This window comes from Plectropomus leopardus, chromosome 23 (genome assembly GCF_008729295.1).
Source record: "Plectropomus leopardus isolate mb chromosome 23, YSFRI_Pleo_2.0, whole genome shotgun sequence".
NCBI lineage: Eukaryota > Metazoa > Chordata > Actinopteri > Perciformes > Serranidae > Plectropomus > Plectropomus leopardus.
This window is the reverse complement of record NC_056485.1, coordinates 7,904,565-7,925,114: the sequence shown is the minus strand read 5'-3', so window position 1 is coordinate 7,925,114 and position 20,550 is coordinate 7,904,565. Positions and strand designations below refer to the sequence as shown.

Sequence of the window (20,550 nt, the reverse complement as noted above, 5' to 3'; positions counted from 1 at the left end):
TGTTATTTTCTGTATTCTGTATTTTGCATTTTTGCCCCTGTCCATTAATCCATAAATTCATATTTTCTGATGTTACCCAAACCATAATAGGTCAGCCATGCTGCAGGCCTTCTCCCTCACTTTCCCTCAAACTCGATATTTCAAAGCTGAAAGTTTGATCTACAAGTTCAAGTTCAGAGGAGGAAGCAGCTTCAGGCAAGACAGACGTTATTCTTTACATCTTCACGGCCTCATCTTTATACATCAGATCTTTTCTTCCTTCCCTCAGTGTTCTCCCTTTTGATGAGAGAACTACAAGACCACTGACAAATCCCAGGACAGCACAGTCTAGCTGTTTAACTCAAGGCATAGCCTGAAGGGGAGCTAAAAAAAAAGAAGACTGCAACAGAATAAATAGAGTACCGAGCCAAAACCAATCTTGAGATGGGATTTAGCGGAACTACTAAACTAGTAATTACATTTTATAGCTATAGTTGCACATCTTGCATGTTTCAACAACTTGGGATGAGCATACTTCAATGCATCACTGGAAGTTAGTTTTATAACCAGAAATGAAATTATTTCATTTTACCTGTGGCCAAGCCTGAGACAAGTGCAAATCCTACAAAACCTAAAATAGCTTGAGAAAAGGGAAACTTGAAGTAGGCGCTGGATTACAGCAACTACTGACTTCAGTAATTCTATTTTTTAAAAGCACAGCAAAACAGCACAAGCTCAGAATCCATAAGCCAAACAAGAAAGAGAAAGACCATTGATCAATACCGGCTCCTTCCATGCTTCCCTTCACTTTTTCTCTTGAAGATTAATTTCTGCAAGGCACTGCAAAATGCTCTTTTGAAAAAACAGTTGGGAAGATGACTGAGCTTCAGGCAAGAGAAGAAAACGCAGATCTTTTTTTTTCTGCATTTTTCACTTTATTCTCCTAACACTACAGCCTATAATGGCCACTGTCACATGTTCTGGTGTGTGTGACCTAAGTTTGTCTTAGTTTGAAAACAGGCCACCACAGAATCTGTCTGCTTTTGTTTAGGAATAACATCACAATAGAAGATCTGATCCTGGAGTGCTTTAAAGCTGAAGAAGACTCTTTTTATTTTTACTGTGCCTAATATTTTGGACACCCAAGGCTCGACAGCATTTCAGCTATATTTTCATACCGTTTGAAATCTGTGCTCAACAGTCAAACGCTTTTTTTAAAAGGCACTCCATGATGATCTCTGTTATTGGCTTTACCATTATTTGAAAAAGTTACCAAAACTTGAACTGTTACAAATGTGTTGTGAACATATAATCATGTGTAATATATATATTTTACCAGAGGAGAGGGAGTTATGGAAGAAAACTGCCTCAATCAAGAAATGGAGGTAATTATGGATAGGCTTAGTGATTCATTCTTACCTCTCATTATTTATTGGCATTGTTTTTTTCTTTCCTAAATTCCCTCTCTTACTCTTGTTCTCTGTTTTCAGGAAATTATCAGAACGGTTCTCGGCAACCTGGACAATCTCCAACCATTCTCTAGTGCCCACTTTAATGTGTACCCCTGTATCCTTTACTTCTGTTTATTCAGCCATCAGCATTTCCACTATTAGTTTCCTACCTATCAGACTATCCAATGGGCATCAAGTTACTGCAGTTTTCACCAACAGTACTTTTATATCCTGTGTGAGATTTTGGTTGCAGTAACAAGGGATAAGATCCAAAAGTAAGAAAGTCACAATTAACCATTTGAAACCTGAGAAAAGTGGCTTAATTTAAAAAAAATAAAATAAAATAGTAAGAAACTTGTAAAAAGTACCAAAAAAAAGCCCTTAAAATTAGTCAGGTAAAAAATAAAAACAACAAACAAACAAAACAATGAATAAGAAGGTAAAAACAAAAATGAAGTGGAAAAAGTGCTTAAAAGTTTATAATAATTCTGTAACACTACAAATATTTTTTTTTCCCAGCTTTTTTTTTTTCTTTTTTCCCCACAACACTTTTCCCTAACTATTTAAAAATAATTTTCTAAATCTACTCATTTCTCACAATTTGTGGAACACTTCTTGCCAACTTACTCATTGCATTTTTCCCCATGTTGTTGAAAGAAATCACAACACTTTGCTTAAGGTTCAGTGGTATAAAAACTTGTGAAAAGCGTCTGAAAGCAGCAAAAGAAAAGTGATGTCGCTCCAGGTTTCAAAAGGTTAATATAGTGTTGAGAAGGGATAAGAGAGGGGGGGAGAGGGGGTGATCTTAAAATTGCTGTCCTGCTAAATATAGATCACAGAGTGCACATCATTATGATGCTTATTCAATACAAGAACACTGTATTTTGTTAAATGTAACTACCAGATAAGAAGCGGTCTAAGGCGATGCGCAAACATGGTGGGAGGAGGTTGAAAGCTTACCCGTTTAATCTGATCCTCTACCTGGAGAAAAATGTGCAGACTGGTGAGGATGAACACAAAAACTCACAGCCACAAAATACACCCTGTACTTGCATTACATGTCAGTACAAAGATATGCACATCCGTTAATGAACACAGCCTGCAGTCATTAAAGGACAGGTTTATTGTTTATTATTATTATTTTTTATTCTTTTTTTAAAATAATCTTATTCCCAGTAGTGTATTCAAATGCAAACATTCAAACTTTGGTCAAAGTACACATGTTTTAGCATCAAAATTCCCCCTCTGTATATATATGTATATATATTCCTCTAACCACCTAACTAGTATGGAGGCAAAGTACTACACTGCTTTGGACGCCACCTTAGTTCGGATCAGAAAATCACAAAATATAATACAAAAAAACTAACCAATTGGGGCAATGGTAGACCAGCAACTCCCATGTTCTATAAGGTAAAATTATTGTTTTAAAACAAGTCTGGTTGCTTTTAAGAGAGCAATGTAACAGCTTCAGTTCCCCGTCAGAAAGGGGGCTGTTTGACAACATGGAAAAGTGGTGAAAAATCTAAATATGGCAAACACTTAAACTAATATTGATTTTTTTTAGGTTGTCCTTTCTGTTATTATTAGTATTATGAGTGCTCTCATCTTTGTCACTACTGTTTGCTAACATCTGAGTGACTGTTTCCAATTAAAAAAACCCAAGGAAAGAACAGACGGACCCGCCCTTTAAGTTAATAGATTTAAAACTGTGTTCTCTGAGAACAGACAGAGCCACAGAGTTATCAGGTACACCTAATCCTTGACGGCATATTAGGTCGAGTGGTCATACAATAGGATAAGCTCATCTAGTGTGTTTTTCTGTGTAAAAGAGTAAACAAGCATGAATAGTCCTGTTAGCAGCACTGGCTATGTGATAAAAGACAGATATTATTGTGAATCTCAGTACAGTACACAAACAGAGGGTACTATTCAGTCATGCTGATGTCACATGTATTTATCTTTTTCAGAAAAACAAGCGGACAAGCTGAGCCCGGTGAGTTGTTGTTCTGTTACTTACATAAAACACAGTGAGAAGAAGGCTTGAGTGCTCTGGTTTTGCCATCAATCTGTCTTGTCTGATAGGTTATTGTCTCTGGAAGAAAAAAAACAGTTGCCAGTACTTTTTTTCCTGCACTTGAATATTCTAGGTGTAGACACAATAACATAAATCTCAGCAGAGTGAAAGCAATTCATTACATATACCTGTTTTTGCAAATTATTACCATAGAGCTGAATCAACAGCTCTGTGACAGTGTCAATAACAAGTGAACTTTACCAACTTCACAAAGATGCAATTCATTGCTATGTTATTATTTTGTATTGTTTAACCCCTTAAAACCTTAGCAAATTGGCTTGATTTAAAAAAAAAAAAAAAACATGGGAAGATGGTATGAGCAAAGTAAGATGAAATGATGCAAAAATTAACAAGAAATTAGCAAAATAAATAAATAAATAAAATTAAAATAAAATACAAGAAAATTATCTGAAAATTAGTTAAAAAAAAAAAGGCAGTTTGAGGAAAAAGAAATGAACTTCCAAAAATTGCTTAAAAAATCTAATAACTTGGTAACATAATTTTATACTTTAACATCAATTCAAATATGTAATTATGATCATTATAAGTATATTTTTTCACACCGATTTGCTTGTGGTTCAAAGGTGAGTTCATATTGTACACCTACAGTTTTGTACACATGATATAGTATCATGCCATGTATAATTAGTACACTACTGTGTGTTTTCTAGGAGAAAGAGGTTGCACAGCAGTTCCCCTCTGTTTCTGAGCCCCCAAAAAAGTGCCGTCGAACAGATTCACCACTAGAGGAGGCCATACTAAAGGACTTGTTAAAGGACATGGAGGCTGAAAGAAAGGTTTCTGTGGTTGGGTGAGTGTCCTTTATACTACTGCAGAGGTTATCTGAAACCTGAAAGGGTACATTCTCTATTATTCAATATAGACTCTATTTTCCCATGTTTTGTGTCGAAGAGACTAATGGAAACAACAGTTTTTGAATACAGTCTGGTACTGAGTTTGAGGGCTGCAGCAATACAGGCTGCAATGTCAATATACATTCACTAAAAGTGCTTGTTTTTGCTACTGACATGTTCACATTGCTATTTTACATGTCTGACAAGTTATAGAAAATATCCCTACAGAGAAAGACCATTTGTTAAAGAGTAAGATCCATGGCTCCAAAAATGCAATGCATAGCCAAACCCTCAGACTCCATTTAAATAAACAGTTATTTTATCGTATTATTTTTTTAAAATTTTATTTTAAAACAAACTTCATTCAAAGTTGACAGAAAAAAAATAAAACTCATAAAAGCCATCTTTTTTTTTACTGTTCCAATAGTCATCATCTCTGGTTTAGTTGAAATAAACCTTTAATTCACTCAGTTACATGACAAAATATGCTGTCGCTATACACACTAATATCACGCAAATACATGTTTTTCAAATGGAGTTTGTATTGTTTTTTTAAGGATCTTACTCTCAGACAAACAGGTCTATCTGGACCTGGTTCTATAGTGTCATCATACACTGATAGCAGAGTAAAAATCTGAGCCTTTCAGTGGCAAAAACAAGCACTTTTAAGTTGCACAAATGCCCAGAGTGGTTGACATTGTGACCTGTTTCTTCTCACTCAGTGCTGGACGGACATAAAACGCTTTTCTTCATTTCTTAGACACAAAAACATGGGAAAATAGGATCTAAGTGCAGAACACTGAGCTTACCCTTTAGGCTACGGCTTAATTTACTCTGTATTTGTCACATTTAACCTTCCAAGGAACAGCGACTAAATGTCGAGAAAATCTTTGCGAATAAACGTACGTACTGACCAAAAATGATCACATGGGCTCCCGTGTGAATAAACTTTGTAAATATGTAGTTTAAGAGTGTGTGTGTATGGCTATGTGTGGTGAATATTTGACCATAAGCTAATACTTATTGTAGTAATTGTCCGTTTTTTGTTTATAATTCTGTGTATGAGGGTTTGGGATGAACACGTATGCCATTTAAGCAACCTACATTTGTGACAGCAGAAATACAGCAAGCACTATTGCCTTCATGATGCATTACAGTGCGCTGTCATTTATATTTAGAAAAGTAGTCAAGTGTGTATTGTTGTGAGTGTGATGATGTGGATAATGTGTCGGATGATGGGAGCAGTAAAAGGAAGCTTGTTCACTCTACCATTACACACATCCACACACACATTCAGTGTGCGAGATGAAAACAAATGTTCTTATTCATAAAAACGCTAAGACATCCACTCTGACAACAGCCCTGTTTGACGTGCACGCATGCACACACACACACACACACACACGCTCCAGTGATTCTTGCAGTTATGAAACAGACAAGAGGCGAAGGGGCGCCACCTCAATCACACTGACAGTCAGATCAGTGGGGCGAAAATGCACTCACACACACAATTGGTGTTGAACTTATATAAACAGAATTATCTCATAGTTTTAAACCTGAGAAACACACTTAGATGCACAAACTGTGTAAACATCCTGCAAACAGCACGGCCTCAAGCATCACTACCAGTTCACAGGAAATCAAGTTTCATTAAGCAATTCCCAATGAATTATATTCACCACATTGACCATTACACTTACATGTCCCTACAAAGGTGCAGCGCATGAACACACACACGTACAAGTTCAAAAACTAAGAATGGCACACGAATAATTTCTACATACTGCTTCACTTGTGTCATCGGTGTGTGTACGAGTGTGTCTACGTGATGCCCCGGAGAGACAGATGGTTTGTTTTTATGTTAAACCTCCTGGAAAAAAAGGGAACAGGAAAGAATACGTTTGTCAGTGAACGTTGACACTTGAAAATTGTTGGTGTTGGCTGCAAAATTTGGCTTTTTAATTTACCAACATGTAACTTAAGGCCTTTGGAGGCCATGCACCATAAGGCATGACATCCATCAGTTTAAATAAAAAACAGACGTTAACAGATAAGCAGTGGTTGTCAATGAATGGCATTTTTTCCTTCATTTGGACCTTTTTCTGTTATATAATATTTTTAGACTCTTGTTCTGACAAACAAATTGTGTTTATTTTTTAACGTTCTGTTATAAATTAAATGCCAGATGAATTCAGAGACAAACTTTAAAGGGATAGTTCCTATTATTTGAAGTAGGGTTGCATGAGGTACTTTTCCATAGTCAGTGTATTACATACAGTAGATGGCGGTCAGCAGGCCCCAGTTTGGAGAAGCAGGCAGGAAAACTGTCACAGAAGCTAAGCAGTTTCTGCTGTGTAAATACTAATAATAAAACTATTATTGACTTTTTTAGGATGCAAAAATATGTTTTGCTACTGTGCACTATCCACAGCAGTACATTGCTTAGATTTTTTGGTTGTACTCAAGTGTGCTTCTCCAAACTGGGGCTGGGCTGACTGACATCTACAGTATGTAATACACTGACTATGGATAGGTAGCCTACCTCATAGAACCACACTTACAAACACTCAACTATCCCCTAAATGTCAGAAATTGAGATTGACTACATTTAGATTAGCCCTTATTTAAAAGTAAAAAGGGAAGTTCCTCATATATTTGACTTGTATAAAGGGGTGTCTAGTTTATGTGGCAATCATTAACCCTTTGAAACCTAAATCAGTTTTCTTATCAGATGCCTTTCGCAAACTATTTTGCCGACTTTTAGAACTAAGCAATTTTTTTTTTATTTCTTTTGAAACCTTCAGGGAAAAAAAGGCAATGAGTAACTTGCTGAGAAATGTCCAACAAACTGCAAGAAATTTAAAAAAAAATTGCTTAGTTCTAAAAGTGGCAAAATAGTTTGCGAAAGGCATCTGATAAGAAAACTGATTTAGGTTTCAAAGGGTTAATGATTGCCACATAAACTAGACACCCAGTTATAAATATAATTCTTTTTTGTTTGTTTTTTAGCACTTTTTCTAGGTAGTTATCTTGTTAGTTTTTTGTGTGCTTATTTTCAGGCATTTTTTAAACAGTTTTTTGCTAATATTTGTGTCATGTCTTTTTAAAATGCTCGTCGCCTTCCCCCCATGTTTTTGAAGAAATCAAACCAATTTGCTCAGTTTTCAGAGGGTTAAATTGCATTAAAACACTATCTGTTTCAGAAATAAGAAATACTCATTAACAGGTACAGGGACACACGTATTTTCATTTTTGCTGATAAGTTGTTGATCTCTTTTTCTTTTTATTATTATTATTTTTTTTTATTAATATTACTCTATATAAGTTTTTATTATTACTATTGTTTATTTCATTGTTTTTTATCTTTTCTCTCGTTCTCTTTCTACTTTATTTAAGTCTTCTCTCCTAGCTCAGACCAATGTCGGATGATGTATGGTTGCATTGTTGAGTTACAATTCTGAAAATAAAATAAAGTATGATTATTAAAAAAAAAAAAAATGAGAATAAAATCGAAATGTGGGGAATAACATGCAAAAAAAAAAAAAAAAAATCTGTTCTGTTATTGTAAGAATAAACTTGTTTGTGTCCATCTTTCAGCGGGCTCCAAGAAGATCCAGGACATGCTGACGAGGTGATTCTTTTCATTAATTCAATCAGATCAGTTTTTCATTCATCACATTTAACTGGTTAGCTGATGTCAGTCTCTTAAATGTCAAGTGGATGAGTCTGTAATTTGAGCCCACACTTCAGAATTAATTGATTGCAACAATTCGTCTTTCAATTTCAGTCTCATTATATCTGTTCGTTTCCTCTCTACCACATATGTAAACACACACACTTGTAGCATTTTGTCTGTGTTGTAGCCCGAGGCTAACGTTAGCGCAGACAGGTAGGATAACAAGTGTGATTAGGTTAATAATAGCATTACATCAGGACACAGAGTGTACGCTTCTCTGTGTAATTGTGTGTATGTGAGAGTGTGTGTGTTTCTGTAAATGTGATTCAGATTGATTAGCAACAAAGTCCCAAAATTACCCTTCACCCCCGCTCCCTTCTCATTCACGGCTTTTCATTTCATCTTTTTTTTTTTTTTTTTTTTTTTTTACACGTGTCCAGTCTTTTCCCCTTCACATTTGTTTCAAGTGGAAAAAATGATTTAAACTCATTATGTCAGCCCATTTTTGGGGGGATAAAGAAGTGCCTACAAGTCCTCAAGCTTGAGTGGGCTTAAGTTTGAACAATGAAGGTTATCATTATGTTCTGATGGCAAAAACAAATTCAAGAGAGGTTTTGTCAAAAGACCATGAAAAAATATTAGGTTATCCAAAGTACATTTATTTCATTTGAAATGGAAAAATCCAATCGACAGTTTGCTTAGTGCCACCACCTCGTAGGCAAGTTACTGTTGCTACGCCTGTCAAGCTTTCTATTCTATGCAGTTTTTATGAACCTTTTCAAATATGCGCATAAAGAAACCTGAGCCAAAAATTTTACAAATCTCTAAATGTTTAAGTTTTTTTTTTTACGCTCGCTCTCTTTGTTGTCTCTGGGTGGCTTTTAACACTCTTATAATAGCACACAAGCCTGTTATCATAAGTCTTAGCACATAGCTTTAATATTTATTTTTCAAAACTCTTCTTTAAATGACCAGTGTGGTCTCTATTATTATACAATCATTGTTTCATTTGAGGTTTGAGTAATACTCTTTTACTGTAAATATGTCATCTCATTGCACCCTCTTTTGCAGTGGCATCTGACTTAGTGTGACCTTAATGAACCAACTCCCAATATCTGCATGGAGAAGTGCATAAATATCCTCTTTTTTTTCAAATTTTCATAAAATTCCATTTAGATTTGCAAAATTTTTGGATGAAAACTCAGTTACTGGCAGATTTATGACTCAAATTCAAGCTAGCCTCCAGACTAAAACAGGCTTGCAGTCAGTGAGCATCAACTTAACTGGCTGAAATGACAACTTTTACAAAATAGTTCACTAATTTAACTCTACCTCTATAAGTCAATTGAAATCTCTGGAATCTCAAGAAACGTGCAATGAATGAACAGCTTAATGCTGTGTAATAATGCCAAGAAAATCAACACCAAAGCTAACTGGTTTTATGTAAGAAGACAGCCAGTCCACACCAGTTTATGATCCGTGATGAAGACACTGGAATAAAGGAGCGGCATTTCTTTAGTACACTGTGAGAAGAAACTATTTGTTTTAACTTCAAAAAGAATGTGTCTGGGCTGCCTTAAAATTTAAAGTTGACTGAATTTGAGAAGACAAGTTGAGGTTATTTTGTAATCATCCAACTTGTCTTCTCAAGTTCGGTCAGCTTAAAAATTGAAGGCAGCCTGTCCGGATTTTCAATTTAAAAATAACTTTTTTTAAGTTAAAACAAATAGTTTATTTTTTTACCCTAATAATAATATTTTTGCCTAATATTTATATATAGTATTTTAAAAAAATGTGGCTTCATTGGTTGCAAAACAACAATTTTTTTTTTCAAATGTACCCTTTGACTCCACATAATGGAGCCAGCAAATCATATTCAAACTGTTTAAAGTGAGGCTAAATTACTAAGTTAGCTGGACGTGCTAATATTCTGAGGGGTTAGCCAATGGTTAATACAATTAGATTTGCAATACTGTAAAATTATTTTTAAAAAAGACACATATTGTGCTCTATTTTTACTATTATGTTATTTCTACTAATCCTCTCCCGTAGGACGGCTCCAAGGTGTTTGACAAACCTGAGCAGGAATCAGGGGTCAACACACTCACTGAAAGTGGGACTTCAGGTGAAGTGCATTCTGGGATAATACAGGACATGGGAGAGGAGGAGGAGGGTGATGAGGAGGAAGATGCAGATTCTGTCCCTGGGACACCTGTGAGGCCTGGGATTCTGACTCGGCTGGCCAGGTTTGTATGACAAATGAACCCAACATCAGATCATTACCTCGGCACAGAGTAAGAGGAGGATTCATACCTGCGGAGATGATGGTGATGTCACTGTCTAACTCGTCGATGTGATTGACTTCTGCACCCACAGGAGAGCCGGGAGCTAATTGGTGTGCTGTACATCTGAAAGAATAAAGTTGACAAAGATTAAAACAGATTGGGGAAATCCAGTTATTATAAGCTCAGAAATTACAATATTCCTCTTTCTGTTGGGACAAGCTGAGACGCCAGATGTCCTTAGGCACATATACGGCTGACAAAAGTATCTCCACGCTGACAGAGCACGCCAAACAATCTGATATACGTAGTCTTTTTATGGTAATAATGATGTGCAGTAGCAGCATTATGAGATGAGTCCACAGTTGCATTAAACACGTGCAGTTTAATTTTCTTTTTCTCTCTTTCTTTGCAGCCATGTCTTCCCCTTCTCCTTGTTCCTCAGAGATGCCTGAGTGCTGTGGGAGAGACAGGAGGAGACAGGTGGTGTTACTGGTTCCAGTAGAGGAAACTTACCAGAGTTTGTTTGGTTAAAGTTCTGCAGTGCAAACAAAAAAGTGTTTGTTGGTTTTCAGAAAAAAGTATTTTGTTCACCTGATTATTTTCTTTTCCCTTCAACCTCTATCTCTACCTCTAACCTCTTTTATATTAGTGTCACTGGTGATTTTTTCTGTTTGATTAGATTAATCCTGTTGTTCACTTATATAAAATGTTCCATTACATTAAAATATAAACATTTCCCACCGAGGCATTATTATTTTGTATCCGTTTTTGTCGAAGTTCTTTATTGAAACCATAAGCAAATAAATGATGTTGCTTCTTTGTCATTGGTTGTTTTTGTGATTCCGTGTCGTTTTATAATGCTCCCTTATGAAAAGAGTCTATTATTATTATTGTTGTCACAGTATCACCTGCAATAAGTGATTTTTTTTTTCTGAGTGTGTGGTTCCTTTCTTTTTACCACAGAATCAGTACCTGCATCTTGTGACTTTATACATATCGTTTTATTTTTAATTTTTTGTACTTTCATGAGCTTTTATCCCCCTCCAAATCCAACCAAACAGTAATGTGTCTTTCTTGTCTCAGTTTCCCAATCGAAAAACTCTGCTACATGAACTTTTCTGTCACGATCTGTGACCCCATTTGCATTCGATTTCTTTCTTTAAATTAAAGTTTTTCTTGAGATTTAATGCAGTTTTTGGATTCGGTGTGTAAAATGTGAATAAGTGCAGTTAAATCCAAATAGTTACATCTTTCCTCAGTGTGCAGACTGTCGAACAAAGTCACAGTAACACATTCCAAGGCTTTTGTTCTGGTAGATGTGGTAGACAATGCCGGCTCTTTTTTAAAATTTCCACTCACGTTTGAGTGCTTGAGTGTGTGTGCGTGTGTGTGTGTGTGTGTGTGTGTGTGTGTCCTATTAAGTGCCCACCATGAGCTTCAGAATCACCTTGCGGAAACTTTCCTTCTGTCAATCGAAATTACTTAAGTGTTCTGTGTGTGTGTGTGTGTGTGTGTGTGTGTGTGTGTGTGTGTGTGTTATGTCTTACAAACTGAAATATCCTTAGATGACTTGAGACTTACATGCACGCACGCAAACATTTGCATCGAGCTGATGGTTTGTGACCTGTCGCAAAAGTAAAAACAATACAAAATCATTTTAAAAAAATCTGTCTATTAATGAACTTCGTGAGAGGGACAGTGCTTGAATGTGTGCCTGCATGCATGCATCCCCATGTACATGCTTGCATGTGTGTGTTTATATATGAAGGTAAACGGGTCAACTGGGCTAAAACATCATCTTAGAAACAGGAAAAGTTTGTCTAATCCTCTCGTTATATTGTCATAGAGCCCAAAATAACACACACATAATCCTACGCTCACATCTACTCACACCCTTTGACCACACACAAACACACACACACACAATATCCTGTCAGACATAATCATACACACACATAAAGTTCATACATACATCATATACTTTCATTTACACACACACACACACACACACACACACACACACACACACACACACACACACACAGATTAAAATAACAGGGCAGAAGTGGAAGCGGACACATTAATGATATTATAGTTATTCAAGACGCCACGGTTTCCACGGCAGCCGAGAACGACGGGGCCACTGAGCGATACAAACATCAGTCACCCCGCTGAGCACACTGGAGAAATGTGTGTGTGTGTGTGTGTGTGTGTGTGTGTGTGTGTGTGTGTGTGTGTGTGTGTGTGTGTGTGTGCGCGTTTCAACTGCGAGAGAGTCTCCAGTTTAACAAAGTTCATTCACATCTAATTCTCTCCTGATGAGGTGCTGCGGGCCATTCACATTTATAGTCTCTCTCTCTCTCTCTCTCTGGTTGGCATGGAATCAGAAGAAACACACACTGCAACTTACAGTCAACACACTAATAGTTTTGTGTGTTTGTGTGTGTGTAGGTGGGGGGGTTTAGGTGATGATGTCACACATTCCGTTTTCCATTGACATAACTAGATTGGGAATGTTTGGGATAGAGGGGCCATAAGATGATAATTGTGTTTTCCTTAGAAGGTGTGCGAGTGTGTGAGAGTGGGAATGTGTGTGTGTATGTGTGTGTGTGTGTGTGTGTGTGTGTGTGTGTGCGTGCGTGCGCAGCACTGGAAGCTTCATTCAGCATCTATCCTGAAGCTGTAATTAACCACAAGGTAGTATAGTTCTGCTGTACTGTCTGAGAAGTGAAAATAAATGATACATTTCTAGTGTGTCTTTAGCGATGACTGGGAGGGATTACTTCTGTATGAATCTAAACTTTTTTAAGGAAAATCCTGTAAAAATGAGGAAGAAATGAGATTTTTTTTACTGAAATGTTGACTGATATTATTATTATTTATTTATTTATAAATTTTCTGTTTTTTGTTTTTTGCAGTATATAAATAAGCTTAAAGGCATCATCATGTTTCCTGAAAGAATTACTTATTACAGTGCTGTTCTTCTGGGAATGGTTTGAAAGGTTGGGCTTTTTGTCATTGCAGTTGATCAGAGGTCATAATGAGCATCTGCAGTTTGCATTGAGGATATAAAACACATTTGGAGCTGCTGCTGCAGCTGAAAAACATACAGTGAAACAATGAAGATTATTGCATGGTATCCAGCGTAAGTATAAGAAGTTAAAAGTAAAAGTGATGCACTGGTTAGCCTCCCTTGACTGTTTTCTGACTGATTTGATCATAAAATGAGATCCTTGACCCCTTGAATTGATTCTCCTGGCAGCTTCACAAGCTCTAAGACAACGATAGTTATTTTAAAGACAAGTCATTCATTTTTATAGCCCAATATCAGTGGGCTATAGTGTGTCAGTGGGCTTTACAAAACCACAATGATTCCCGAATTCTCTCGAGAGACATGGAAATACTCATTGAAAAACCAAAAAGTAAAGTTTCTGATTGTTGCTCTTCCAGTAAGTAAAACAATGGTTCCTTCACCCTTAACCCACTTTCTTGTGGACACTCGCCACAACAAGAACAAAGGACATCCACTTTGGGTCTTTGGCAACACTTTTAAAAGTCGTCTGTGGTCTGATCTGGCAGTTTGTGACCTTTGTGACATGTCACCAAAGTGTCCTGAAATGGCTGCGAATGTCCAACAAATAATTTATTAAAGGAATGTCTTTAGCCGCTGGAGTTTGGACGGGGTGGTTGCTAAGATGACTTCCTTCATTCAAGACAAAAAAGACGAGAAGCAGAGCCAGGCAGGCGTTCACCACAATATACCCATCATGTGCCACACACACACACACACACACACACACACACACACACACACACACACACACGCACACATACACACACACACACACACAGAGCTGACCCAAACCAACAATATCTTCTGACCTGACCCTGCCCTTCCTCCTGCAGCCACAAATGGAAAACCCAGGCCGACTTAATGTGTGTGTGTGTGTGTGTGTGTATTTGTGTGTGAGGTCTCCCATTCAGTTTATGTGTTAGTTCACTGTATCAACTGGCAGCTGAGGCCTAGACTATTATTTTTTTGTGTGATTTTGCACACATGTGACAAGTGTGCGTTTGTGTGCGCGTCTCTATGCACACGCGTGTGGTGAAGCTGTGTGTGTTCTTACTATTGTGGCGGTGCGTTGATGGAAAACCTATCTAGTTTTCCTCTGTGTCACAGCAGCGGTCCCCCTAAAGGTTCGAAAAACAGAGAGCGAGGAGGGGGAGGGCGGAGGGACACAGAGACGCTAACACACTCAGGGAGAAAGACGTTACAGAAAGAAAGTTCGGGGTGAATTTAATTTTTTCTATTTAGATAATTTCACTTTTTTTGTACAGGTAGATAGAGTTAAGAAAGAGGGACTTGCGGGGGAAAAAAAGACAGAAAGAAAGGTTCACACACTCAGCTCTCTAATTGTGGGTGTGTCCAGAGCTATAAGTGCCTTCGCTCTTACCTGTGTTACTTATATCCCTGCATGAGGCTCAGAACAGACACACTCACACACACCTGTCAGTGGACACACCTGCTCTGCACTCCTCTCTCGGCTCTACGTCTTCAGGTAAGTCTGAGCTCCTTTTTCAGTTTAATGCATCAGTCTACATGACGGTGAAATAGACCTTTGAATGTTCTGTCACATTTAGGTTTGTGGTCCCGAGTGTGTGCCTTTCTTATGGATTATAGAATCTCTTAAATATGAGGAGAAATCTATACTGTAAGTCAAAGGTCGTAAATCAGAGCGAAATACACCTTTAACCCTCTTATCTCCTTTTAAAAACGTACTTTTTTATTCTGCAGACCTTTTGCCTTTATATTTATATTAATAATAATATAACCATATTTAACAAATGTGCAAATCGCCCGTGTTAAGAACACTTGCCTGCTTGAAAGATGCAAATGTTTTGCCATGTTCAGAGAGTTTTATATTGAAATTCCTCACCATTCAGCTGACTTTTACTTTCATGACAATATGCGTATTTGTAAACCTAAGCATTATTGTTATCCAGATGATGAACCAAAGATTATTCTTTTTTTTAAAAATTCATTATATATGGGAAAATTAATGACAGATGAGACAAAATGAAAATTCTTTGGTGTGTATATTTTTAGACTGTATTTTTCTGAAAACCTTTTACCTCAACACAGACAGACTAATGTACAAAAAAAAATTTTAAAAAGAAGTAAAACATAAATTGGCATTGTTCAGTATTAAGAATAAAAAGTAGAGGTTTCAAGTTTTTGGCAATGCAAAAAAACAGATTGCACTAGTATTTAGTATTTGTATCCAAAAGTCCAAACTGCATCTATAAAACAAGCCATTTTTTTTATATAAAATAAAACTGTCTGCCACAACCTCTAGATCAGCATCTGGTCTAAACTAAATTGTTCAGACAATGTAAATTAAACTTAATAAAAGAGGGGAGAACTTGCAATATTTCCAACTCTTTCTTGCCAATTTTCTGTATACTTTTGACTGCTTTTCCAGGAAAGCAATTAAAATTTTTCAATTTTTTTTTCAGCTCTTACGGTAGTTTTAAAGAAAAAAGTTTAGTGTTTTTCTGAGCAGATCTGAGGATGAGCGATGCGTCATTCCTTTTTTTATTCATATTTTTACTTTTTTATTTCATTCAAATTTTCTCAAGAAGCAAGCGCAAAAGCCACGCCATTAAAAGACTGGGAAAAAAAGAAGAAAAGGAAAAAAAAGAAGAGGCAGCGCGCTTACACAATATGAGAATCAATAAGCTGAAAGATGTAATATGCTAAAATGATTTAGTTTTTTGTGGTAATGGATTATTTTTAAAAGCACATAAATGGTCTTTTCTGGGGTATATATTTTTTAAGCTGTATTGGTGGTCTTGGAAACTGATAATAAAGCCCTCCCACTATCACTTCCCAGAGCGCAGGATAGCGTATTACAACCAAACCAAACCTTCGGGCGTGGAAACCCCACATAAGAGGAAAAAGCCGAGCACTTCCCCCTGCCCCGCCGGCTGACACAGGGTTAATGGCCTCACACACACTCACACACACCACACAGTCCTGACCTGTTAATTTGTCCGTACCAGCAGCGTTAATGGCATCCCCAGGGTCGCTCCACCATCCCCACCGAGGCGATTCCCAAGTCGGAGCTGGAAAGAGCTGCCAGTTTAGAGGGCAAGGGTCAGGATCACCAAATTCCCGGGAAAACATGACTTTATTGTTTACACACGTGTTTGAGTGTGTGTGCGGGGGGACATGAGCACGTGCATGCATCGGACACTCAAGATCATGCATGTGCACACATATAATATAATCGTGTGTGTTATCGTGGAAAAACACATGCGATCCTTCACCTTTTCTCTATTTTAAAGATTTCAGTTCATGTATAGTTTCTGATGTGCTGCTACGTGTACGTTAGCATGAGTCGGTGTGAGCCGTGTGCGTACGTGTGTCAGCAGGTAGCTGTTTAATGAGGCACACTGAAAAGATGAAGGCGGCATTGTTTTTATGCACATTAGCTGTTACTCAGCTGAGTGACACACAGGCAGGATGGGAAATCACCTCGGTAGATAACGGAGGGAGCTCTGGGCAACGCTTTGATTCAAGTGTAAAGTTCAGCAGGAGGAGATCACCTCAGGTTGAGTGCTTCTTTACTCTCTTTGGCTCAGAGACTTAATTAAGATGATTTATGTAGCCTGGATCACTGGTTTCCAAACTTTTTTTGATTTGTGACACTTTATAGCCAAGTATACTCATGACCTCATCACAGATTAAACATGAAATGTGAGCAGAACAATCAGAAAAGTGCTCATTTTTATAAAGATTTGAGAGAAGGTCAGAAAAAAAGCTCTTACATGCTTTGGTGTTCTGTTTGGACTCTCCAGGCTGCCATCCAGATGTCGCTGTGCATGACCTCACATTTCTGCCTGCTGGTCCTACCAGTGATGTCACTGCTGCTGCTCTTCTCTCCTATTGGCTGGAGCCATGATGGCCTCACCCCGGGGTGTCACCTGCACCGTAAGTAACACAAAAATACACTCAGTTTCTCCTTAAAACGGTTTCCATTATTGTGCAGTTTTCAGGAAGTAACAGGGTTTAATGAGATTTGTGAGCTTCTTAGCCTTTGAGAAGAGGACCAGATCAGCAGCCATATAACAACCTTTTTTATTGATTTTAAAGCGCTGCCAATGCATGTTTTAAGTCATACTAGAGGAAGACGCTGTTGTGTTAAAAGTCACGCCTGTCACACCTCTTTTAAATCTGCACTGCCGGCATGCTGTCTAAAATCACACACTGGAGTGACATGATGTCCCTGTTGTTTGGCTCTGCGCAAAAATGCAAAGACAGCATAAAGAAGGGCCTTCATAGTGCCAGTATGGCGTGCCCTCTGTGTAGAAAGAGCTAATGTCACAAATGAGGCACAGGCCCAGGGACTCAAAGTGACCAGAGACCCCCCTGGCAAAATGTTAGTCAATCAATTGTACTGCACAGGAACATAATCAAAATGATCACAAAGAAACACAAAAACACCAAAAAGAAATGCAAAAGAACTGCAAAATGAGACACAAAATAACAACAAAACCAATGACAAATGCAAATATATGCAAAACTACCGTATCCTTACTTTCTTGTTCTGTAGCGTTCTCCAGTTCCTTTGACCTGTGGGCGAAAAGCAGGCTACATTTTCTCATTTAATATATACTTTAATTAAAACTAAAGTACAGCAAGACAGCAGACATCCAGCTTCTCTGTTTTCTCTACAGCACATGCAAATTTGTTACACTCACACCTGTCCCCCGGAAACAACGGCAAGTAGGAACTAAAGTTACTCTTACGCTCACTTGAGTCTAAGGGGACATAAAATAGCAACTTAAAGGTACGCGTGAAGATATATCAATTAAATAATAGTTTGAATGCTATCAATGATGAAATAATAATTAATAAGTAGAATGTAATAATTACTGTATGTATTAATCCACCCATGGACACAATACATTTAACAACAGCATCAGTACTTGATTCCCTTAACCCTCGCTTATCCCTCCATCTTCTCTCTCCCCTCCAGCCTTCAACGTGACCATCCGCAGTGACCGCCGTGGCACCTGTAAGGGCACCCACCTGGTGTACGCCTGCGTGGGCTACTGCGAGTCCAGCGCCTTCCCATCCAGATACTCTGTGCTGGTGGCCTCCAACTTCACCCACAACATCACGTCTGCTTCAAGGTGCTGCACCATCAGCAAGGAAGCTAAGGTGAGGGGATATGAAAAGAGGGGTTAAGTGATTTTTTTGATCATTTTTGCCAATTGTTCATGTCCTATGGCTTTTCTCACCTCAGGTCAAAGTTCGCCTGGACTGCCCTCGTGGTCGTCACCATGACGAGATCGAGATCCTGACGGCGAAGGTGTGTCGCTGCGACATGTGCCGCAAGTCCCGCTACTAACACATCAAGAAAATATGCTGCATAACAAATGTACACCAGGATCAAAACCAAGTTTAGTCGGCTAAGCGGTACGAGCTCTGGTAAACGCTTGAAATGCAAAAGTTTTAGTGATGCACCAGTAACTGTCCCTTCTTTTCATGTACGTCAACCTTTTTTGAATGTTGAAGAAAATTCACTCTAACTTATTCTATTGACAAGGAATCGGCTTTCCGTCAAGTTACTGTCAAAACAAGAGCTTCCCTCATTTGTGTTCTCAAAGAATGAATGTAAAGTAGATGGAAAAGAATCAAAAGATGGAAATGACTTTGCAGATCTATCAAGACCCTGTCTCTTAAATTTACTCCTAAAATCAAGTGAAATCCATTCCGGCAGAGTGATGTTTTCAACCCATTAAATGGTTGTTATCAGTTGTCATCAGGAGCACAGATCTGAGCTAGTATGGCCCTACTCTACAACCTATATTGACGTTTACTGTTAGGTGGTGATCTATAGTGGCAGTATTATTATGATGGAGGCAAAGACAGAAATCATATGATCTCGTATAAAGAGCAAATAATTCCATGTAGGGAAAAGATCCGATTAGGTCAAACAAACAAAGGACTTTCACCAAGGAGATCCCCGTTTGTGTCCTGTGTGAAACCAAGTCAACATTGACCTATTTTGACTTGAATTATCATACACAAGTTAACTTGCATAACGTACATAACTTACATCATGTAAAGGGGCTATCGTAAGTTAACTTACATATGTAACAAGGGTACTTATTTTAACCAAAACTTTTCTTAAGTCTACCTAAACTACAACTGTTCCGAAATGTTGGCTATTTACCTTCTGGCCTGCTGGTAGGTGTAATTTGTCCCATCTGAAGCATTAAATGGTTGTGATAACAACTCATAAGGGCCATTTAATGGGCTGATAACTTTGGAAAGGGGAGGTACTTAAAGATTGAGTTTAAAATGGGAAGGTCACAATTTTTGATGTTTCTAAAGATTTGTGCAAGTGTGTTTGTGTGTGTGTGTGTGTGTGTGTGTATGTGTGTGTGTGTGTGCGCGCGCACTTGTGTAAAACATAATGTAAGCAAGATTTTTCTACACTTGATTGATGCACATTTGTGTTAAAGGCTGTAAAAACCATTCTGACTTCAGGATTACAATCAATCAAACTCACTAACCAAAAAAGACTGATTTTACCTCATCTTCAAGAAATGAGAACAGGTCATCCCTTCATTGACTTCTTTTTTAAACAGTCAATCTTTGGAATCAACATAAAGGTCAACAAACAAGAAGTTTCATTCTTTGCAATAACCACTAAACACAGACAAGAGACCAAAGAATGTACAAAAATTATTTATATTTATGAATTTGAACTAAAGGACATTTTGTAAATAATATGAAACCAAAGAATGTTTGCAATGTCAATGAAATGAAAAGAGAAAGAATGCACTGTATAGTTTGTGATGAAATTGTATTTCAATAAATTTCTATTCTGCAACGTAAAACGGTGTCTGTCTGCAGAGATTTGATTTTTTCTCACTTTATAACCTATTGTACACATGCATAAACTTGTTGTAATCACTTGTTACATACCCTAATCTTAACTATGACCACTACTTGCCAAACCCTTACCTATTATAGCTGACTTTATCTTAACCTAAATCAAATCTTGAGCTTTAAATTTAATGATATAAGTTGAGGGGACTTTTGTGAATTTTGTCCCCATAAGAAAGGTGAGTCCCAACAATGTGACTGTGGGCCCCTGACCGCTTCATCACCACAGTCTCTCTGCACAGTCTGTATGTCACCTAGATAACT

At 37.6% G+C, this 20,550-nt stretch overlaps 2 protein-coding genes across 2 annotated transcripts; both read left to right on the top strand.

Annotated features, from left to right (window-relative positions):
• Nucleotides 1–50: 50 nt before the first annotated feature.
• On the top strand, nucleotides 51–11,048 carry LOC121961802 (membrane-anchored junction protein). The gene is made up of 9 exons (XM_042511835.1): nucleotides 51–195; nucleotides 1,319–1,364; nucleotides 1,470–1,545; nucleotides 2,335–2,433; nucleotides 3,401–3,426; nucleotides 4,179–4,318; nucleotides 7,959–7,992; nucleotides 10,090–10,283; nucleotides 10,735–11,048. Exons 1-9 carry the CDS (start codon nucleotides 98–100, stop codon nucleotides 10,772–10,774), a joined length of 753 nt encoding a protein of 250 aa, XP_042367769.1. The 5' UTR covers nucleotides 51–97; the 3' UTR covers nucleotides 10,775–11,048.
• Nucleotides 11,049–14,797: 3,749 nt separating this feature from the next.
• Nucleotides 14,798–18,739, top strand: gpha2 (glycoprotein hormone subunit alpha 2). The gene is made up of 4 exons (XM_042511978.1): nucleotides 14,798–14,881; nucleotides 17,184–17,316; nucleotides 18,365–18,549; nucleotides 18,635–18,739. Exons 1-4 carry the CDS (start codon nucleotides 14,798–14,800, stop codon nucleotides 18,737–18,739), a joined length of 507 nt encoding a protein of 168 aa, XP_042367912.1.
• The last annotated feature ends 1,811 nt before the right edge of the window (nucleotides 18,740–20,550 follow it).